Here is a 17310-nt window from a genome sequence, read left to right as displayed (position 1 = left end):
GATAAACTTACATAGACTACAAAAGGTACAGAAAACACAACCAATGACAAAGGAGGAAAAAAAAGCAAAATAATAAAAAAAAAACTTGTCTCCATTTCTTGGAGTTCATGTAGAAAAATATCATTTTATAAGACCAAATGTATATAGTTATTAAGCCCTGTAAATGCTCTCCTAAGACTATCCTCCTTTGGTCTAACTGTGTAAATGTTTAGAGTCCTGTATAAATTATCATATCCAAGTTTAATTTTTGCTGTTGTACCATCCAATGTGTTTACTTGTAGATTTATAGACACGTTTTAGTCACAATGAATGAGGGCAACCAACCTATGTTTCTTTGGGGCTGGTTTTTCTTTTGGATTTCTCTGGAAGTATGATTGATATGATTAGATCTCTGTTTCTTGCTATGTATCTGTTAATACCCTCATAGCCCTGATGTGAAAGATGATCCCTCTGGACTTTGTTCCCCTTCTTGATTTTTGATACTGTAATTTTTAGCTCCTTTCTAGTTACCTAGGTAATTTTAAATACTGTACTTTAGCCTTCTTTCCAATTTTATCAACTTTTCATAGTATCTCCTGAACAGAATGTAAATATTGACTACACAGAAGGATATGAACAGAGTAAGTAAAGCTTCTGATGGATGTGACCTGGGCAGTCACAGAGCTCTGAATTTGTATTGTCACTCACTTGGAATCCTTAATATACTAATAAGTGTTAAAAATGGAAAGGAATAACCAGATACTAGTAGCTTACACCCACAATCCTAGCTACTCAGTAGGCTGAGATGTCAAAGATGGCAGTTTGAAGCCAGCCAAGGCAGAAGATTCTGTGAGATTTTATCTCAAAAACAAAAAGGAAAAAAGATGCCTTTCATGGTAAATTTATTCCAAAGTCAATGTAATTTCAACTAAAACCCAAACCTATTTTTAAAGAAACTCAATATATTTATTCTCACTTTTCTATATTCAAGAAAATCCAATTGCATTTTCTGATGTCAAAAACTATTATAAAGCAGAACTAATATAATACTTGCATGGATATAAACAAAAGAAAAATGGAGCACCAACAAACATTCCATGGAAGAGGAAAAATAAATGGCATACACTACATAAAAATAGTGTTCACCTCATTAGTAACCAGAGAAATACCTATTATTCTATAATTAGATCTAATTTTATATCCACTTGCCTGTCAAAAATATCATCTAATATCTTCTAGGATATACACATTGGAAAATAATTTGGCACTATGCTAGAAAATATAACACTCATATATTCTTTGATCCAGAAATTCTACTCCTGGGAATATAGCCCTTAAATGCTATTCTGGATATATATATATATATATATATATATATATATATTTATATAGAATGCTCATAGTGATATTCATAATGACACCAAAAAATCAATGGAAAAACTAAAAGGATGTAAATTTATACAAATAGTAATACATTTAGACCTGAAATACATAGCAAAGAAAATCAATTCACTATTACTACCTGCAACAATATGGATAAAGCTTGTAAATAAAATTTTGAGCTAAAATATAACCATCAGACTACTTCAGTATTTCATTTTTAATATATCTCAAAATACATATAGAATGCAATGTAAACAAAACCATAAAAGGTAATAATAATAAGTGATATTTACATAACATTTACCTATTTGTATGACATTCTTTTTAATCATGTTCTCTATCAAACAAGAATTTTGTTCTGCTGCTAAAAAGAGAACAAAGACAAAATTAAGTTAAAAAAGACAGATATTTCTTTTCTAAAAGCAAATCTGACAACAGATAGTCCAGGACTGATGTTGCAGCTCCATTTTATCACTAATGTTTTGGTTTCCTTTAATCTCTTTGCTTTGCAATTTTTTATTATACTTTCTTTCTTCAAAGTTGTTCATGGCTCTAAGACAGTGGTAGCAATTTTAACCATTACATGTAATATTCCAGGCAGAAGTAAAAAATGGAGGGGATTAAAGTTATTTTCCTATGGAGTCAGCCTTCTTTAAACAGTTTTCTAGAATTCCCATCAAATGATTTTTATTTTCTAATCATTTAGTTATGTTGTTTACTCAATATAGTTTCATGTGTATGTTTTTATAGTCTTGCTTTTTATTGTTTGTTTGTTTATGTGGTACTGAGGAATTGAACCCAGGGCTTCACACATGCTAGGTAAGCACTCTACCACTAAGCCACATTCCCAGCCCACAGTCTTGCCTTTTTAAATTGTGTAAGGTTTGGACTTACCTTTTGTATTTTGGTAGTGTTGAGTCTGAACTCATAGCTTCATACTTGGTAATCAGTGCTGTATTGCTTGAGTCACATTCCCTAACCTTTTCTGCTCTGGTTACCTTTGAGATAGTCTTGCTTTTTCCCAGGGTCAGGGTAGACTATGATCCTCTCACTTACATTTTCCCTCAAAACTGGGGTAACAGACTATTGGTAGAGCGGCTGGGAATGTGGCTTAGTCATAGAGTGCTTGCCTAGCATGCATGAAGCCCTGGGTTCCATTCCTCAGCACCACATAAACAGAAAAGGCCAGAAGTGGCGCTGTGGCTCAAGTGGTAGAGTGCTAGCCTTTAGCAAAAAGAAGCTAGGGACAGTGCTCAGGCCCTGATTTCAAACCCCAGGACTGGCAACAAACAAACAAATAAACAGACTATTGGTAGATAGGTTCTTGAGACCTTTGCCTGGGATGGTCTTGAATCATGATTGCCCTAGTCTCTGCCTCCTCAGTAGTTAGGATTAGAGGTCTAAATCACTGACAGCCATTACTTGTCCTTCTTATTGTTGTAAACTTTAAATTTCTCCCCGATTTTCAAATTCATATTTGTGTAATATTTTCCCATTTCCTTAACTTCAGTATTTATCACTTTGAATTCATTTTTAATCTAATTCAATATCACTGTATTCTAGTGGAAAGTATCAGTCCATTCAAATTTAGTCTGATGTGCCCTGTTTTGAATCTTCCTTTATATTTGCTATATGTTTTGTATTACTGCTTTCTTTCTTTGTTGAATATGTATCTTTACTATCTGTTTGCAATAAAATATTAAATGTTGCCACCATCAAAACGTTCCATCTCTTCTCTCATTTTCTACAAAAGAGTAAAATGTAACTTTACAATATTTTCCCTTTACCCTACCCTATTCTCCTTATACTTTAAAAGGCCTTTGTTTTCTCTCATCTTCCATCTTTTAGCATAACCTCTACATTTCTTATACTCAAAACTGGATGGATTATCTGTCTGGACCCATAGCAGCAGACCTATACAAAAGGTAAATTGAAATATATGCTAGACCTAAAATTAACAACTAAAACTATACAATGTTTAAAAAAATAACACAGGAAAAAAATGCTTCGCCTCTTGTGGTAAGGAAGCATATGTTTAGATAAGACACAAATCACAGTTTATGAACACAAAATAAACTTGATATCAAATAAAGAATGATTGCTCTTTGAAACATACATTTAAATTTTTTAAGAACACTGAAGGTGAAGAGAAAAATATTGGTAAAATATTTGCCTAGTCAGGGACATATATCCAGAGTAATAAGAAAAACAAAAATTTTTAAATGGGAAAAGACTTTGGAGCCATTAATCAAATAATGTACACAAATGAATAATAAACTCAAAAGTTTACAAAAATCAAACACACCATGATCTAGGAATCCCAGGCCTAGATATTTTCCCAAGAGAACCCAAAATTTGTTTTCCCACACATATTCTGTACAAATGTTTATACTAGTTTTATTCATAATCTGTCCAAACAGGAAACAACCCACTGTCTTTTAATGAAGAGTCTGTACTATGTATACGTACATATTCAGATTATGTATTACTATTAAGTAATGTGTAGTAATACACTATTGATACATGCAACTATGTAGATGAACTACTGAGCATTTTACTATGTGGAAAATTTCAGAGTAAGAAGTATATTCCACTGCTACAATATTCCAGAAAATGTTTAACCTTTAGGAGAGAAAAAAAGATTAGTGGTTGCCAGGCACTAGGTATTAGAGAGAGGGGCCCTGTGGTTATAATGAGACTATTTGTTGAAATTCAAGGAGCCATATACCAAAACCAGCAAAACATATTTTATGTAATGAGCAGCTCCATAAAAGAGAAAAATAACCCCATTTTGTTGTTTGTTATTGTATCATGAAGTCTTAGCATCCTTAAACATGGAATATACTTTTGCCATAATCTTTTTATTTTATTTTTATTGTTCAAGGCTAGCTACAGCTCCACTGCAAGTTTTTTAGTGGTTAATTGGAGAGAAGAATCTGAGGGTCTTTCATGACAGGGCTGGCTTCAAAAGAAAATTCTCAGATCTCATAATCCTTAGTAGCGCAATTATGTGAGCTGGGCTGCTCATTCTTAATGTGTGCTTATCAATCATATACTTTCAGTGCCAGATGCCAGGAGACCAGAGAAACACCCACATTCTAGAGCTAGAAGAACAGAACGGAAGCAATTAAGTTCATTAGGAAGCTATCCTAAGGACCCCAGGGCACCCTGAAGGCGTAGTGGGTGTCAGAAGGCATGGACTTGGTAATCAGACCAACCTGGATAAGAGTCACAACTCCACAGTTGTTATCCGTGTGGGTGCCTGAATTTCTTTATCTAAAAGTAGAGATGATTCATAACTACCCCTCAAGGCTGTTGCCAGAAGGAAACCATGTTTATAGAGCCTTATCTCAGTAGCTGCTAGGAAAATGCCCACTAAATAATGGTTTGGTGGTGTGTAGCCATGGGAAAGGGTGTGCTTGTGGGAGGGGGGAAAGGCTGCCCCCTGCCATGCCTTACACTGTGTGGCCTAGTCAGAAGATACCTGCCTTCTCCAGCTCTGGTTCACAAGTGCCCCCTAAACCCTCTCCTTCTCCTCAATGAGCCCAGACAGAACCTCTTTACTGTTTTATTTTCTACCTCTTTTGGGGTTCCCTGTGCAGCTTGGGCTGGCTTCCAACTCATGACACTTCTGCCTTATGTTATGAATAGGCTCTCCGCGATCCATTGGAGTTCACAATGATAGATGCAAAAGTAAAGAATTGTCAGCAAGGCAACATTTTCTTTGGTCACAATCTTAAGAGACCAACCAGAAGTTAAAACTTCCTAATCATACTTGGGTGGGCCCAACTCCAATAATGTGTTCTTCAGGATCAACTACTTCAGATACACCCTATTGTTAAGGCTGGTAATACTAGCAGTCCTCATCCTCCATGTCCAATTGGCACCTGTTTCCAGCTGTCATCTGACTTGGAGGCAGGGTCCAGTCAAGTCTGTCCCTTGCAATTCCTTTGCTGAAAAGATTTATTTTCTAATTCCAAGTCTTCCATGTGCCTGCATTTAGACTGTCCTCCAAATCCTGGAGAAGGGGTAGTACAACTACTTATCTGAGCCATAGCATATAACATTTGTGTTGGTTCTGGCTGTCCACTGTAACCTGACAGGGAGACGAAGACATGGGTTCTCAGATGCCTTGCTAACTTTATTTCCCAAAGACAGAACTAGGATTGAATTGTCCATGCAATAGGTTTCCCTCCTGTACGATTCTGTCCATCTAATAATACCCCTTTCAACTTTTCTATCAGTTGTGTACTATAAAGCCAAAGATTTCATATATACACAACAGTAGGAAATCTGTTGGTCACAAGAAAGGCAGAAACGATGGGATGGGAAACACTATGCCTAAAGTACCTCAAAACTAAATGTGGCACTAATATTGAAGAATTGCCTATTTTAAGCCATAAATTGACGTCCAATTTAAAACTTGCTTCACTTCCCTCCAAGCATATTATAAGCATTTTCAGAACGTTATCATGTCAAAGAAGCCTCCAATTTTTAAAGCTACAACGTTTGTGTCACTTTTGGTATTCATACTGACTTGTTTTCAGAAGACATATTCGTCAGTGATCAGGTTAATACTAGTTCTAAGTATTAATTTTGAAATTTTAATTTCTTCAGAATAATTAATTGGTTAGTTTTCATAAAAACACTCTAGTCAAAGTGGACGTTGGTATTTTGTTCTGTACAATAAAAGATCACTAGTTACTTCAACAAAATATTGCCAAATGTGCATCTCGCAAGTCAAACTCATTTTTATTTGTTTTTTATTCTCTTGTATTTTGGTCATCATTAGTATGTTCGATTTCATTACTAAAACAATCCATTAAATAGCAATCAGTTCTAAGCAAGGCTTTGTAGAATATATTCTTATATACACTGATTCTCTGAACATATCAACCTAGGTGTAAAGTGAGAATTACAAGAATAGTCACACGTCAGTGTTTCTCTCGCCACATTCATGTATATGTCTTGTTTATTTCTTTTTGTGTGTGTGCAAGTCCAGAACTCAAACATGGAACCAACACTTGCTTTTACTCACTGGCTAGCACTCTTCGATATGATCCATGCATCCAACCTCAAATATCTTTAATTTCTGAAAAACTATTCTGACAATGTCCCTGGTTATTTATTCATCATGTTTTCTCCTAGAAGTAACTTTCTAAGTTCCTGTTGCACTTCCTATTTCCCTCTCTGTATACTGGTATACTGTTATCTTCTATCTCTATAATTGTTACCATTTGCAGTGAGAAACATCACATCTAACACCTCTGCCATGTAATAAGATCACTGCTTCTGGCTGTCTTCAGTAATACCGGCATGGATGCATTGGCCTACTGCTGAAGGTACTGCCATAAACAAACAGGATGCACATGCCCACCACTGGTTTCATCTCCATTACATGTAGAAGATCTTGGGACCCATGGAAATAATGCCATACTCCTTTGCTGGTTCTCTTATATCTATATCTTCATCATAGGTTTGGGATCCACAACAAACAAAACCTAAATGACTACACTTAAATTCAGTCTTATCCCATATAACCTTGAACTGCATTTCTTTGATGTCTCTACTCCAAATACAAGTTCTTTCACAATGGATTTCTCATTTCATATGAAATAAATTGACGTATGATGGTCCTTTTTCTCATCAATCTTCTAGATGTGCCTAAATTCCAGCTGTGAAAATACCTTAGGATCATACTACCATTCATTGTAAATATAGTGGTTATTATTTAAGTGAAAACAGTTATGTTGTTAAATATTCCTCTTGAATTCTTTTTAATTTTTTTGTGCCAGTCCTGAAACCTCAGGACTTGGTACTTTATTGCTCAATGCTAGTGCTCTAAAATTTGAGTCACAGCTCCACTTCCAGATTTTCTCAGTGCTTAACTGGAGATAAGAGTTTCAATTACTTTCTTGCCTGGGCTGGAATGGAATCACAGATCTCAGCTTCCTAAGTAACTAGGATTATAAGCATGAGCCACTGGTACCTTTTACTTATTAATAAACCTTTTACCTTAGAATAATTTAAATAGACTAAAAGTACAAAGGTAATGTACAGTATTCATTTAACCCTCACAAGCATGATAAATTTGCCAAAACTAATAAAACAGTAGTTTACTATTAACTAAAAAACAGACCTTTTTCAGATTTCACTGGTATCCCCAATATTTTCCAGTTTCTCTTCCATGATCCAATCTAAGACACCACATTGCATTCTGTCATCAGATCTGTTTAGTATCTTCATCTGTTAGCAAGTCTTTGTCGTTCCTTGACCTGTCTATTTTTAAATGGTCAAAATCATTTTATGTTTCTTAAATAGAAAAAGTTTGAATCAGCTCTATGTAATACAGATTATAGAAAATATTTGTCATCAACAATTCTTAAAAGGTGTATTTTTCCTAAAGAGAAGTAGAATGTTGCTTTATAATATAATAATCATAAGGTTATAGTACTGAAGTTGGCCTTTCCTTTATTCTCTCAAACCAGGCACCTTTTCATAGAGATTTCATAGGGAAATTCAATGATAGCAAAGGAGGTAAAATAACACCCTAAAAGAAACAGAAGCATCTGGCACCTACAGCTGCAACAAACATTAAAACACCACAACCGCTAGCCAGATTAGCATACAACCTGAAACTGAAAGTTAAATAACCTCAGCTCTTGTCACCCAATACATCATGCCTAACTTTCCACAAATAGGCATGCAAAAAGGCAAGAAAGAGCACAGCTTGAAAGCACCAAGCAAACATAAGAACCATATTGGAATATGGCACTAGTTTGGAATTATCAGATAGGGAAATTCAAATAACTATGATTAATATTAAGTTCTAATAAAAAGTACATATAAGAACAAATAAGCAATACTATCACAGAGAGAAAATATTCAAGAAAGAATAAAAAAGAAATGATAGAAATAAACACACATTCTAATATAATGGGATAAAATGATAGAAATAAACACATGTTGTAATAGAAGGGAAAAATGCCCTGGTGGGCTAATTAGTACACTGGGCACAGGTAATAAAGCAATCATAATAAAGAACTAGTAAGCTTAAAGATATGTCAATAGAAACTTCCCAAACTGGATTACAAGGTTAAAAAGTAATGAAAAAGAGCCAATAAGAAAACATCCTATATCTGTGAATATTAGACCTCATTGCTATGGAAAAATACCTAGGAGAAACAGTTTAAAGGAGAAAATACTTAATTTGGCTTGTTATTTCTGATGGTGAATAGATATGGTTTAATACATCATATAACAGACTATTATTTCACAGTAGAATTAACTCAGAATAAAGTATCGATATAATTGAATTTCAAATTGATACTGCTAATTAAAGAAACTATATAATTCCAACTACATTCAGGAAACAGTAAAACTACACAATAAAAATTTAAGATATGACCAATGTTTAGAATATAGTGTAGATAAGTAGGTGGAGCACAGGGGTTTTGAGAGTAAGTATTCTGTATGAAACTGTAATCCTAGGTATATTATGTACTTCTCAAGACCCACAGAACAATACAACACAGTGAACTAATAACATAAACCGTAGACTTTAGCTAATATTGATGTATTGTAATCATGATAAATGCATCATACCAATGCAAGATATCAACTTAAAGGGGAGAGGTTGCACGGGGCAGGTTATAATAAGTACATAGTAATAGTGAACTGTCTGGACATTTTTTCCATAAATCTAAAAGTATACATTCTATTTTTTCAAATATCTAGTTCAAAGAAGTCAAGGTAAAGTGAAATTTTCTGAGAAAGTATTGTGAAAGAAGTTCTGAAGGATACATAAGACTTCTAGAGTTGAAAAGGGCAGAAGGCATTTCAACTGGGGTTGAGGCATGAAAAAGATTCGGAAGGCTCATGTTACAAAGGAGCAGGAAATCACACACAGTCAACGCAAAGGCAACAGGCAGCAATTTAATTGAAGAGAGGGGACCAAGCAGGGCTAGAAGTGCTGAAGCAGCATTCCAATATTAAATACATGTAGACGTGGAAGTAGACTTAATCTGTCCTCAGTCCACAATACAGATTCATTCACTCATTGATTCAATTAATACATATTTAGCAGTCATCTATGTTGCAGCTGCTATGATAGGTCACTGAGGACAAGCAATGAACAACAAAAAAGGTAAACAAAATCTGCCAGGGATTTTCAAGAAACAGCAAAGAAACTTGTGTTTGGAATGGAATAAAGAGGAAGGGAGAAGGTGAGACAGAGATTCACATATGACAGCATTTGTTAGGCTCTGGGAAGAGAATGAGTAGCTCTGGCATTTTCCTGAGCAAATGAGAGCCATTGGAGTAGTTTGAACAGTAGAGTAACTTGAGTGACACTTGGATAGAGTCCTTTCATGTTTCCTATTGGGAGTTGCCAGATAACAGTAGCTACAGAGAAACTCTTCAAGAGGCCATTGCCATAATCTAGGTAAGACAGAATGGAGACTTGGATATCACGGGTTTATTAATACAAGTGGTTAAAAGTATACTTTGGATTCTGAAGGGACTTACTGTTGCATTTGATACCCGAGAGCATCAAAATGAATTAGTTTTATTTTGCTGTTTATTAGCATACATTAATTTTACAAATAGATTTTATTGTGATATTTCATTATGCTATCTACCTATATCTGTAATGTAATAAACTTTGGTAACATTGACTACCTCACTAATTGTAAGGTCCATCCCTGGGAGGGCTCCAAGCAGATGCCCCCACCTGTTTAAGTCTACATCCAGTACCCGAGTTACCTAGGCAACTGGACACCTGGAGGCCGTTACCTCCTCCTTCTCTGAGGTCACATCCCATCCACATGGCCAGATCTCCTGCCTTTCCCTGTATAATCCAGCTCTACATAAGTCCTTGCTGTCTTTCCTTTTCTCTCTTACTCTCTCTTGTTCTTTTCTCTCTTTCTCCCTTCCTTCCCCTCTGTCTCCCTGTCCCTCCATCATGTGTGGCCTGGAAGATTGCTACTCCCCCTCCCCAATAAACTCCTTTCTTCCTGAGCCATGTGGTGGGTTTCCTTTCTGGAGACCCTTACACGAATAACTTCTTTCCCCCTCTCCTATGCTGATTCCCCCAAAGAAAGTCTTTTATGCTCATGCCTCCTCCTCCTCCTCCTCCTCCTCCCCCTCCCCCTCCCCCTCCCCCTCCCCCTCCCCCTCCCCCCCTCCCCCTCCCCCTCCCCCTCCCCCTCCCCCTCCCCCCCTCCCCCTCCCCCTCCCCCTCCCCCTCCCCCCCTCCCCCTCCCCCTCCCCCTCCTCCTCATTTCAGTTTTACATTCAACCTATGAGTAAATACATATGCATTTTGGCTTTTTGAACTTGGATTATTTTGCTCAACACAAAATGACTCAGTGTAAAAAAAACTTGAAGTTGCCTGTAGCAGAGGGGGAAGTGTATGGGAGGGAAGGCTCAGAAGTCAGATTGAGACTGAGACCATGAGTGTAGACTCACAGCAGGTACAGGTTGTAAGATTAAGCAAGTACTTATTCCATGAACCTATAGTGAAATCAACTACTTTTAAATCAACACAAATAAGATATCGCTGTGCTTGGAAGGAATTAACAATCCAATTAGGGAAACAGAAATGTAAGTAAATAATTCTAGTAAATAATGCATTAGGGTAGAAGTGCTCAACAATTTTGTTCCTGCTATATAAGCAATACAATGAGGAAACAAGAAGTGCATAGCTCTGTAGAAGCACAAAAGAAATTCTCATAAAAGTTCATAAAGATATTCATAAGGATTTTCACCACAGTATGACATTAATAAGCTTGTAGCAACCTAGATGCACCAATACTAGGGGTATGCATTAATGAAACATACCGAATAGTTAGTACCAAAGTAGGTATGCATAAGCAATGTGGAATTCTCTTAGAACTATAGTGCTGAATGTAAACAGAGGGAAACTGATTTGACATGCAATAGTGTCTTTATAAGTGGAAAAGACACAGAAAACACTACCTGTCTTAAATGATCAAGAACCCCTGTCAAACATCTTACAAACTGTATCTAGAAAAATGAGAATTGGGGTTGTGAAAGATGAGGGGAATGTTATAAGGAAGAATAACATTAAAATGAGAGGCTATGCATGGAATAACAGTAACAATGTGCTGATAATTGAGAAGAAAAGTTAACTCTGTACCAGAAGTAAAATAGGTACAGGCTAGGAATCTAGCTAATAATCTTAAGAGGAAAAAGATATTTCCAGGGCCTGTAAAGCATATGCAGAGACACAAGCATATAATTTTGCATGCTAAAACAGTACCAGTTGTGAGGAGTTGACATATTTGAAAAGCTCTGGGCAAACAGCATAATGTCTTACACGTGGAGGTGTAATCTTTCTAATAAATATATCCCCCTATATTCATTGAATTGGAAATACACTTCCATGCAGGTGAGATGAGATTCTTTCATCTCTGTTGAGGTCTATACATACTGTGGCTCTTCCAAAGATCCTAGTCCAATGAGTCACTGCTGTTTCCTGCTGCCTCCAGGGTTGTGACCCTTGATCCTCCGTTTTAAATCTCAAATTCCACCAGCAGTAGCAATGTTGCAAGCCTAGGAGTAGGGTGGGAAAGGGGCCCAACATAGCTGTCATTCTCAAACACTTGCCTGGGGCAATTTCCTTGCTGTCACCAACCCCGTGAGGGTAGATAATTGTCACTTGTCACATACCAGTTGGAATAATTTCAATCTCTGTGCCCTGCCTCTTACTTTGCCATATCCCAATATCATAGGTGAACCTACTCTTTCTAGTTCTTATCACAGCTGGAGTTCCCTTAGTTTTGTAATAATTTGATATCAACTTTTCTAGGTTCCAAGTTTAATGCTGGAAAGTCAGTTTTTATTTGGTGGGAGTGGTTTACAGGGGGGGGCTTAAATTCGTATATACTTCATCTTTTGTTTTGTGTCTTTTGTTTCGAGAGTCTGGCTAATTTATTCATGCTCATTTTAAATCTCTATTTTTCTACTTTCCGGTCCTGAGTAGCTGGAATTATAGGCACAGGCCACCATCTATGACCCATTTCGCAGTCTTTTTATTCCTCACTAATGCCTCCCTAGCACTAGCACAAGTAGGCATTCAGGGAACTTCTGAGGTGCAAAGTTTCCAGATAAAGGGCATTAGCCCCGCAGTAGAAAGGAACACAGAGATAAGAAAGTTACAGATAAGAACTGGAGGAAATGATTCCCAGTTGGAATTCTAGCTATTCAGGAGGCTGAGAAGTAAGGACCAATGGTTGGAAGGTAGCTGGGGCCAAGCCAAGAGACTTTTAATATGAGAAAAGGAGGTGTGGCTCAAGTAGTAGAATGGCAGCTTTGAGCAGAAAACCAAGCAGGCGTGGCCCCGAGTTCAAGCTCCAGTAAGTAAATGAGTAAATCAAAAGAAAAAGTTACAATTGTTCTGTAGAGGGAAATTGAGGAAAGCTATGAAGATGCTTGTCGCTCAACTGGTAGAGGTCACTGAGTGCTTACTGTCCTGTACAGGTTGGGCACATAGAAAAAACAGAGGTGATCTGTAAAGAAATTAACAAGCACTTCAGTGGTTTATTTAAATTGAAAAAGTCAAAGGTATGAAAGTGAATTGGGAAAAGTGAAGTACTGGATCTTTGGACACAACACATTCTCTGTCAAAAGGCACATCATGGATTCACAGTACAGCCCAAGTCTCTTCGTGAAGTAGGATTTTAGTGTGTTTAGTACCTGTGAACGATGTGGGTCAGAGTGATTGGCACGGTGGTCCGTGTGGCCAGGTGAAGGTCTCCAATCTAACGTATTTTCTTTCGGTCCTCCTTCCCTCTACCTCTATGCAGCAGAACCAGGGTTTAGGGAAGTTAGGATAAAAATAAACCAAACTATAGCCTTCTCCAGTGCAAGTCGGGTCCACATGCTGTGGACAAATGGATGAAGCTGATCATTGTAAGAGGCCGTTTGCTTCTTAAGATTCCACTAGCGCCTCCACCAGTAAGGTCTCCGGCTCCCGCGCGACCAGTCACCGCCCTTCGCGCCTTCCCGCTCTCCGTCGGGCTCGCGCACGTCGAGCCCGCGCGGCCTTACGTCGGACCCCAAAGCCGGTTCTCAGTAGAGCGCTTGCGCGAGCTCCCTAGCCTATAAGGAAAGAGGGCGGGGCCGAGGGGGCTGAACCCGCGGGAGGAGGGGTGGCGCCAGTCACGTGACCCGGTTTCACTGTTTACACGAGGAGCGGCCCCAGCCTTCGGCCTCAGTCAGGCGCTCGGCTCCGTTTCGGCTTCACTTCCGGTGAGGGGCCGCCTTCGAGCGGGCGGCGAGCCGACGGCGAGCGCGGGCGGCGGTGACGGCGGCGCTGCTGCCAGGGGGCGTGCAGCAGCGCGGCGGCGGCGGCGGCAGCGGCAGCGACAGCGGCAGGGCCTCGAGCGCCCACAGCCCACCTCTCGGGGGCGGGCTCCCGGCGTGAGCAGGGCTGACGAGAAGATGGAGGAGCTGGTCGTGGAAGTGCGGGGCTCCAATGGCGCTTTCTATAAGGTACTTGGCTGCAGGGCAGGCCCCATCTTCACCCTCCCTACCTTCCCTTTTCTTCTCGGTGTCGGTAGGAGGCAGGCCTGGGGCCCCTTTAGCCGGCACCGCGCCCGCTGGCCAGGACACGCCGGGCAGGATGTTATTTGGGAGGGAAGGAGCGGACTTGGGGCCTATAGGAAGCCCCTGGAACTCCGCTCGGTCTCCCATTTAGAGGCCCCGGCAATGGTGGGAAAGCGAAGGGAACAGGCACCCGCGGTCCCTCGCGCCGCCCAGCCCCGCCGGGGAGAGCGGACATGGCCAGGAGCGGCGGCAGGTACCACATCCCCGCGAGAAGGGCGGAATCGGCGCTAAGTAAAAGGCGAAGGCGCATCCCCCTCACCCCCCTTTGCCAAAGAATCCTCCTGCCGCGGGCTTGGGGCCTGCCGTGCGGGGAGTTGTGCGGGAGCGGTCGGCGCCCCAGCCGGACCGCGTTCGCCCAGAGGGCTTCTGATTTCCAAGGACTCCACTTTCCTCTTCCACAATTGGGACTTCCAAGAGCGTCCCCGATCTGCGGGGACAGGGGTGTCGAAAGAGTAGTCCGAAGCGGTAGGCAGCACCTATCACAAAAGCAACTGCATGTGAGTGGTCTCTCTTTGTGAGTTTCAGGGGAGATTTTTAGATGCAAAAGTTTCAGGAAGCCCCAACCACATCTCAGAAGGTGCCTGAAAGAAGTTAGCCATCAGCGATCTCTACGGCCCCTTGCCCTTTTGATAAGGGGGAGATCACTTCTGGAATACACATGCTTCCGCGGCTCAAAAACCTTAGCAACTCTACCACTTGAAATAATTCTTTTGTCTTTTAACTTCTTGAAGATCTGAATATCTGCCAGAAAACTTGAGGAAATTAACGGGGACTTGGTGACTACTAGGGAATTTTACTAGGGAGTGCTTGGAAATATTTATGCTCTCAAAACTGGACCATATTCTCTTCGATTTTTAATGGGTTACAGTGGACTATATCGTAGAGGTTTTAAATAGCCACTTGTACATTTGCTCTTTTAGTTACGTCATTGAATAGCACCTAATGTTTTTTCAAACGAAAAGTGAAATATTGAGATGCCACACTGGTGTGTTTGTTGGTACTACTTTATTGTACACCTAACAGTCTGAATTTTTCCTTTCCTCTTGACTCTCCAACCTGTGTAAGTAATATCCTACCTCACTAAAGTATGTTAGCAACAGAAGATACACGTGGAAGGAAACATGCAAAATAGCTAATACTGTTGTCCAACACAACTTTTATAATTTAAAGTAAAATAACTTGAACATTCCAAATAGAATTCATTGACATTGTATTAAGGAAACTTTCATATAATATGTTTACTTAATGTTGTAGTATAAAGTGTACTTCAAAGCTCTCAGGAAAAAGATAAAACTTTTGTAGTAAATGCAGGTATAAAATAATAACCTAGCACTATGTTTCTTAATCCTTCCAACTTAAAGGTTCTTAGTGTTATATAGCCAAATTTCAATGATATTTACTTTAGTACATTTAGATAGAACCACTGACCTCCACCTAGGTCCACAGTTTTGGTCACTATAAATTTCTGCCACAATATCTAGGCAGTACTCGAATTCATCTAGTACTCCAGATTGGAAGTCATAGTTTGAATGAAGTTAGCACATGTTAAAAGGCAAGTAATGTATGCTGATCTTGAAGGATTTATTAGCTTACAGACTGGAATAAAAGAAATGCCTGCCCTTTTGGCCACTACTACTACTACTTTCTCCCTCCTTTTTTATGGTTGTATTTTTTAACTAACATGCTAAATTTGAAGGTGACTAAAAAGGAATGAGTTGTCCTTTAGTAATTGTTTGTAGATGAATTGTTATGTTTAATTAAGAGTACTTTTTAAAGAAAATCTCAAATGTCTTTATTGATGGAAGAATAGTTTCTTTAATGAATATTTCTACTTTTGTATGACCTACAGCATTGCAATCAGTTATAAAAATAAAGCAGAAGTAAATTGAATTGTCTCTTTTAGGATGATGGGAAAAGTTGAGATAACTGATACGAAATGAACAATTTAGAAGTGCTACATTTATGGAGAAAAAGGGAAAACTTTATTGATCAAATGGGTAAAAAAATACTTCTGAAAATGAAACAAGTCAAACAATTTTACTATAATTGAGTTCACACTTTCATTTGTCTCATGCTAATAGAACTATCTTATTCCAAAGGATAATTCTTTATCTCCTGAGCATGGTATCCATATTTGCTGTATAAACTGTTTAGAATATGTCCTAGAAATGGTTTGATTCTTTCTCTAAAAAATAGGTAAAGATCAAGATTCAGGATTAACAAGACCATGAAACCAAAGGGGTAAGATTGTAAAAATTCTGTCTTTCTTTTCCTTTTTATGTTTATGCTTAAAAACTTTGGAGTTAGTTATTAATCATTAGAGCAACTACTTTTAGTTTAGGTATTTCTTTAACTTAGAAAAATAGTTGTCCACATGTACTACTTAGTGAGACCTGTAGGTATGTTATTTAAGATAGAAGACATTTCATTTATATCCCCAAACACTGCCTAAGCAAATAATGATGAAATAAGGTCTTTAGGCTAGTCATCTGCACGAAGCATAGTTTTCTTTGGATAGAAGTTTTGATGTGTTGAGGATAGTAATGAATTAAGTCCACTTTACACGTAGGATTTTTGTAATTCTAAGTTTCATAAGTTTGTGTACTAGTATAAAAATTGCTAAAGACAGGGGCTGGGGATATGGCCTAGTGGCAAGAGTGCTTGCCTCATATACATGAGGCCCTGGGTTCAATTCCCCAGCACCACATATACAGAAAACGGCCAGAAGTGGCACTGTGGCTCAAGTGGCAGAGTGCTAGCCTTGAGCAAAAGGAAGCCAGGGACAGTGCTGAGGCCCTGAGTCCAAGCCCCAGGACTGGCAAAAAAAAAAAAATTGCTAAAGACAGATAAATTATATATTAAACACATGAGACAAAATATTCTTGCTTTTTCAACCTAGTGGCTAATAGCTTATATATTGCTATATGGTATAATCAAGCCAATTTGTAAATTTTTTCGTGATTAAAATTAAACATAGGGCTGGGAATGTGGCTTAGTGGTAGAGCACTTGCCTACCATACCTGAAGCCCTGGGTTCAATTCCTCAGCACCACATTAACAGAAAAGGCCAGAAATGGTGCTGTAGCTCAAGACATAGAATACTAGCTTTGAGCAAAAAGAAGCCAAGGACAGTGCCCAGGTCCTGAGTCCAAGTGCCAGGACTGGCAAAAAAAAATTAAACATAACTTTTCTATGTGCCAGTACTGCGATTTGAACTCAGGGCCTGGGTGCTGACACTTAGCTTTTTCTGCTTAAAGCTGGCATTTTATCACTTGAGCCATACCTCCACTTCCTGTTTTTTTGCTGTTTAATTGGAGAT

At 38.7% G+C, this 17310-nt stretch overlaps 1 protein-coding gene across 7 annotated transcripts in view; it reads left to right on the top strand.

Moving 5' to 3' along the window:
• Window positions 1-13557: 13557 nt before the first annotated feature.
• Fmr1 (fragile X messenger ribonucleoprotein 1) overlaps window positions 13558-17310 on the top strand; it is a 41075-nt gene continuing 37322 nt past the window's right edge. For 2 of the 7 annotated variants that reach the window (XM_048335770.1, XM_048335766.1), the window contains exon 1: window positions 13558-13878. In XM_048335770.1, coding sequence (XP_048191727.1) covers window positions 13828-13878 — 51 coding nt within the window. In that variant the 5' untranslated portion in view covers window positions 13558-13827. The remainder of the gene's footprint in view (window positions 13879-17310) is intronic. The other 5 variants (XM_048335767.1, XM_048335773.1, XM_048335772.1 and 2 more) reach the window with 3 other exon arrangements.

The sequence above is a fragment of the Perognathus longimembris genome, chromosome 28 (genome assembly GCF_023159225.1).
Source record: "Perognathus longimembris pacificus isolate PPM17 chromosome 28, ASM2315922v1, whole genome shotgun sequence".
NCBI classification, from domain to species: Eukaryota; Metazoa; Chordata; class Mammalia; order Rodentia; family Heteromyidae; genus Perognathus; species Perognathus longimembris.
This window is presented reverse-complemented; position numbering and strand designations above follow the sequence as displayed.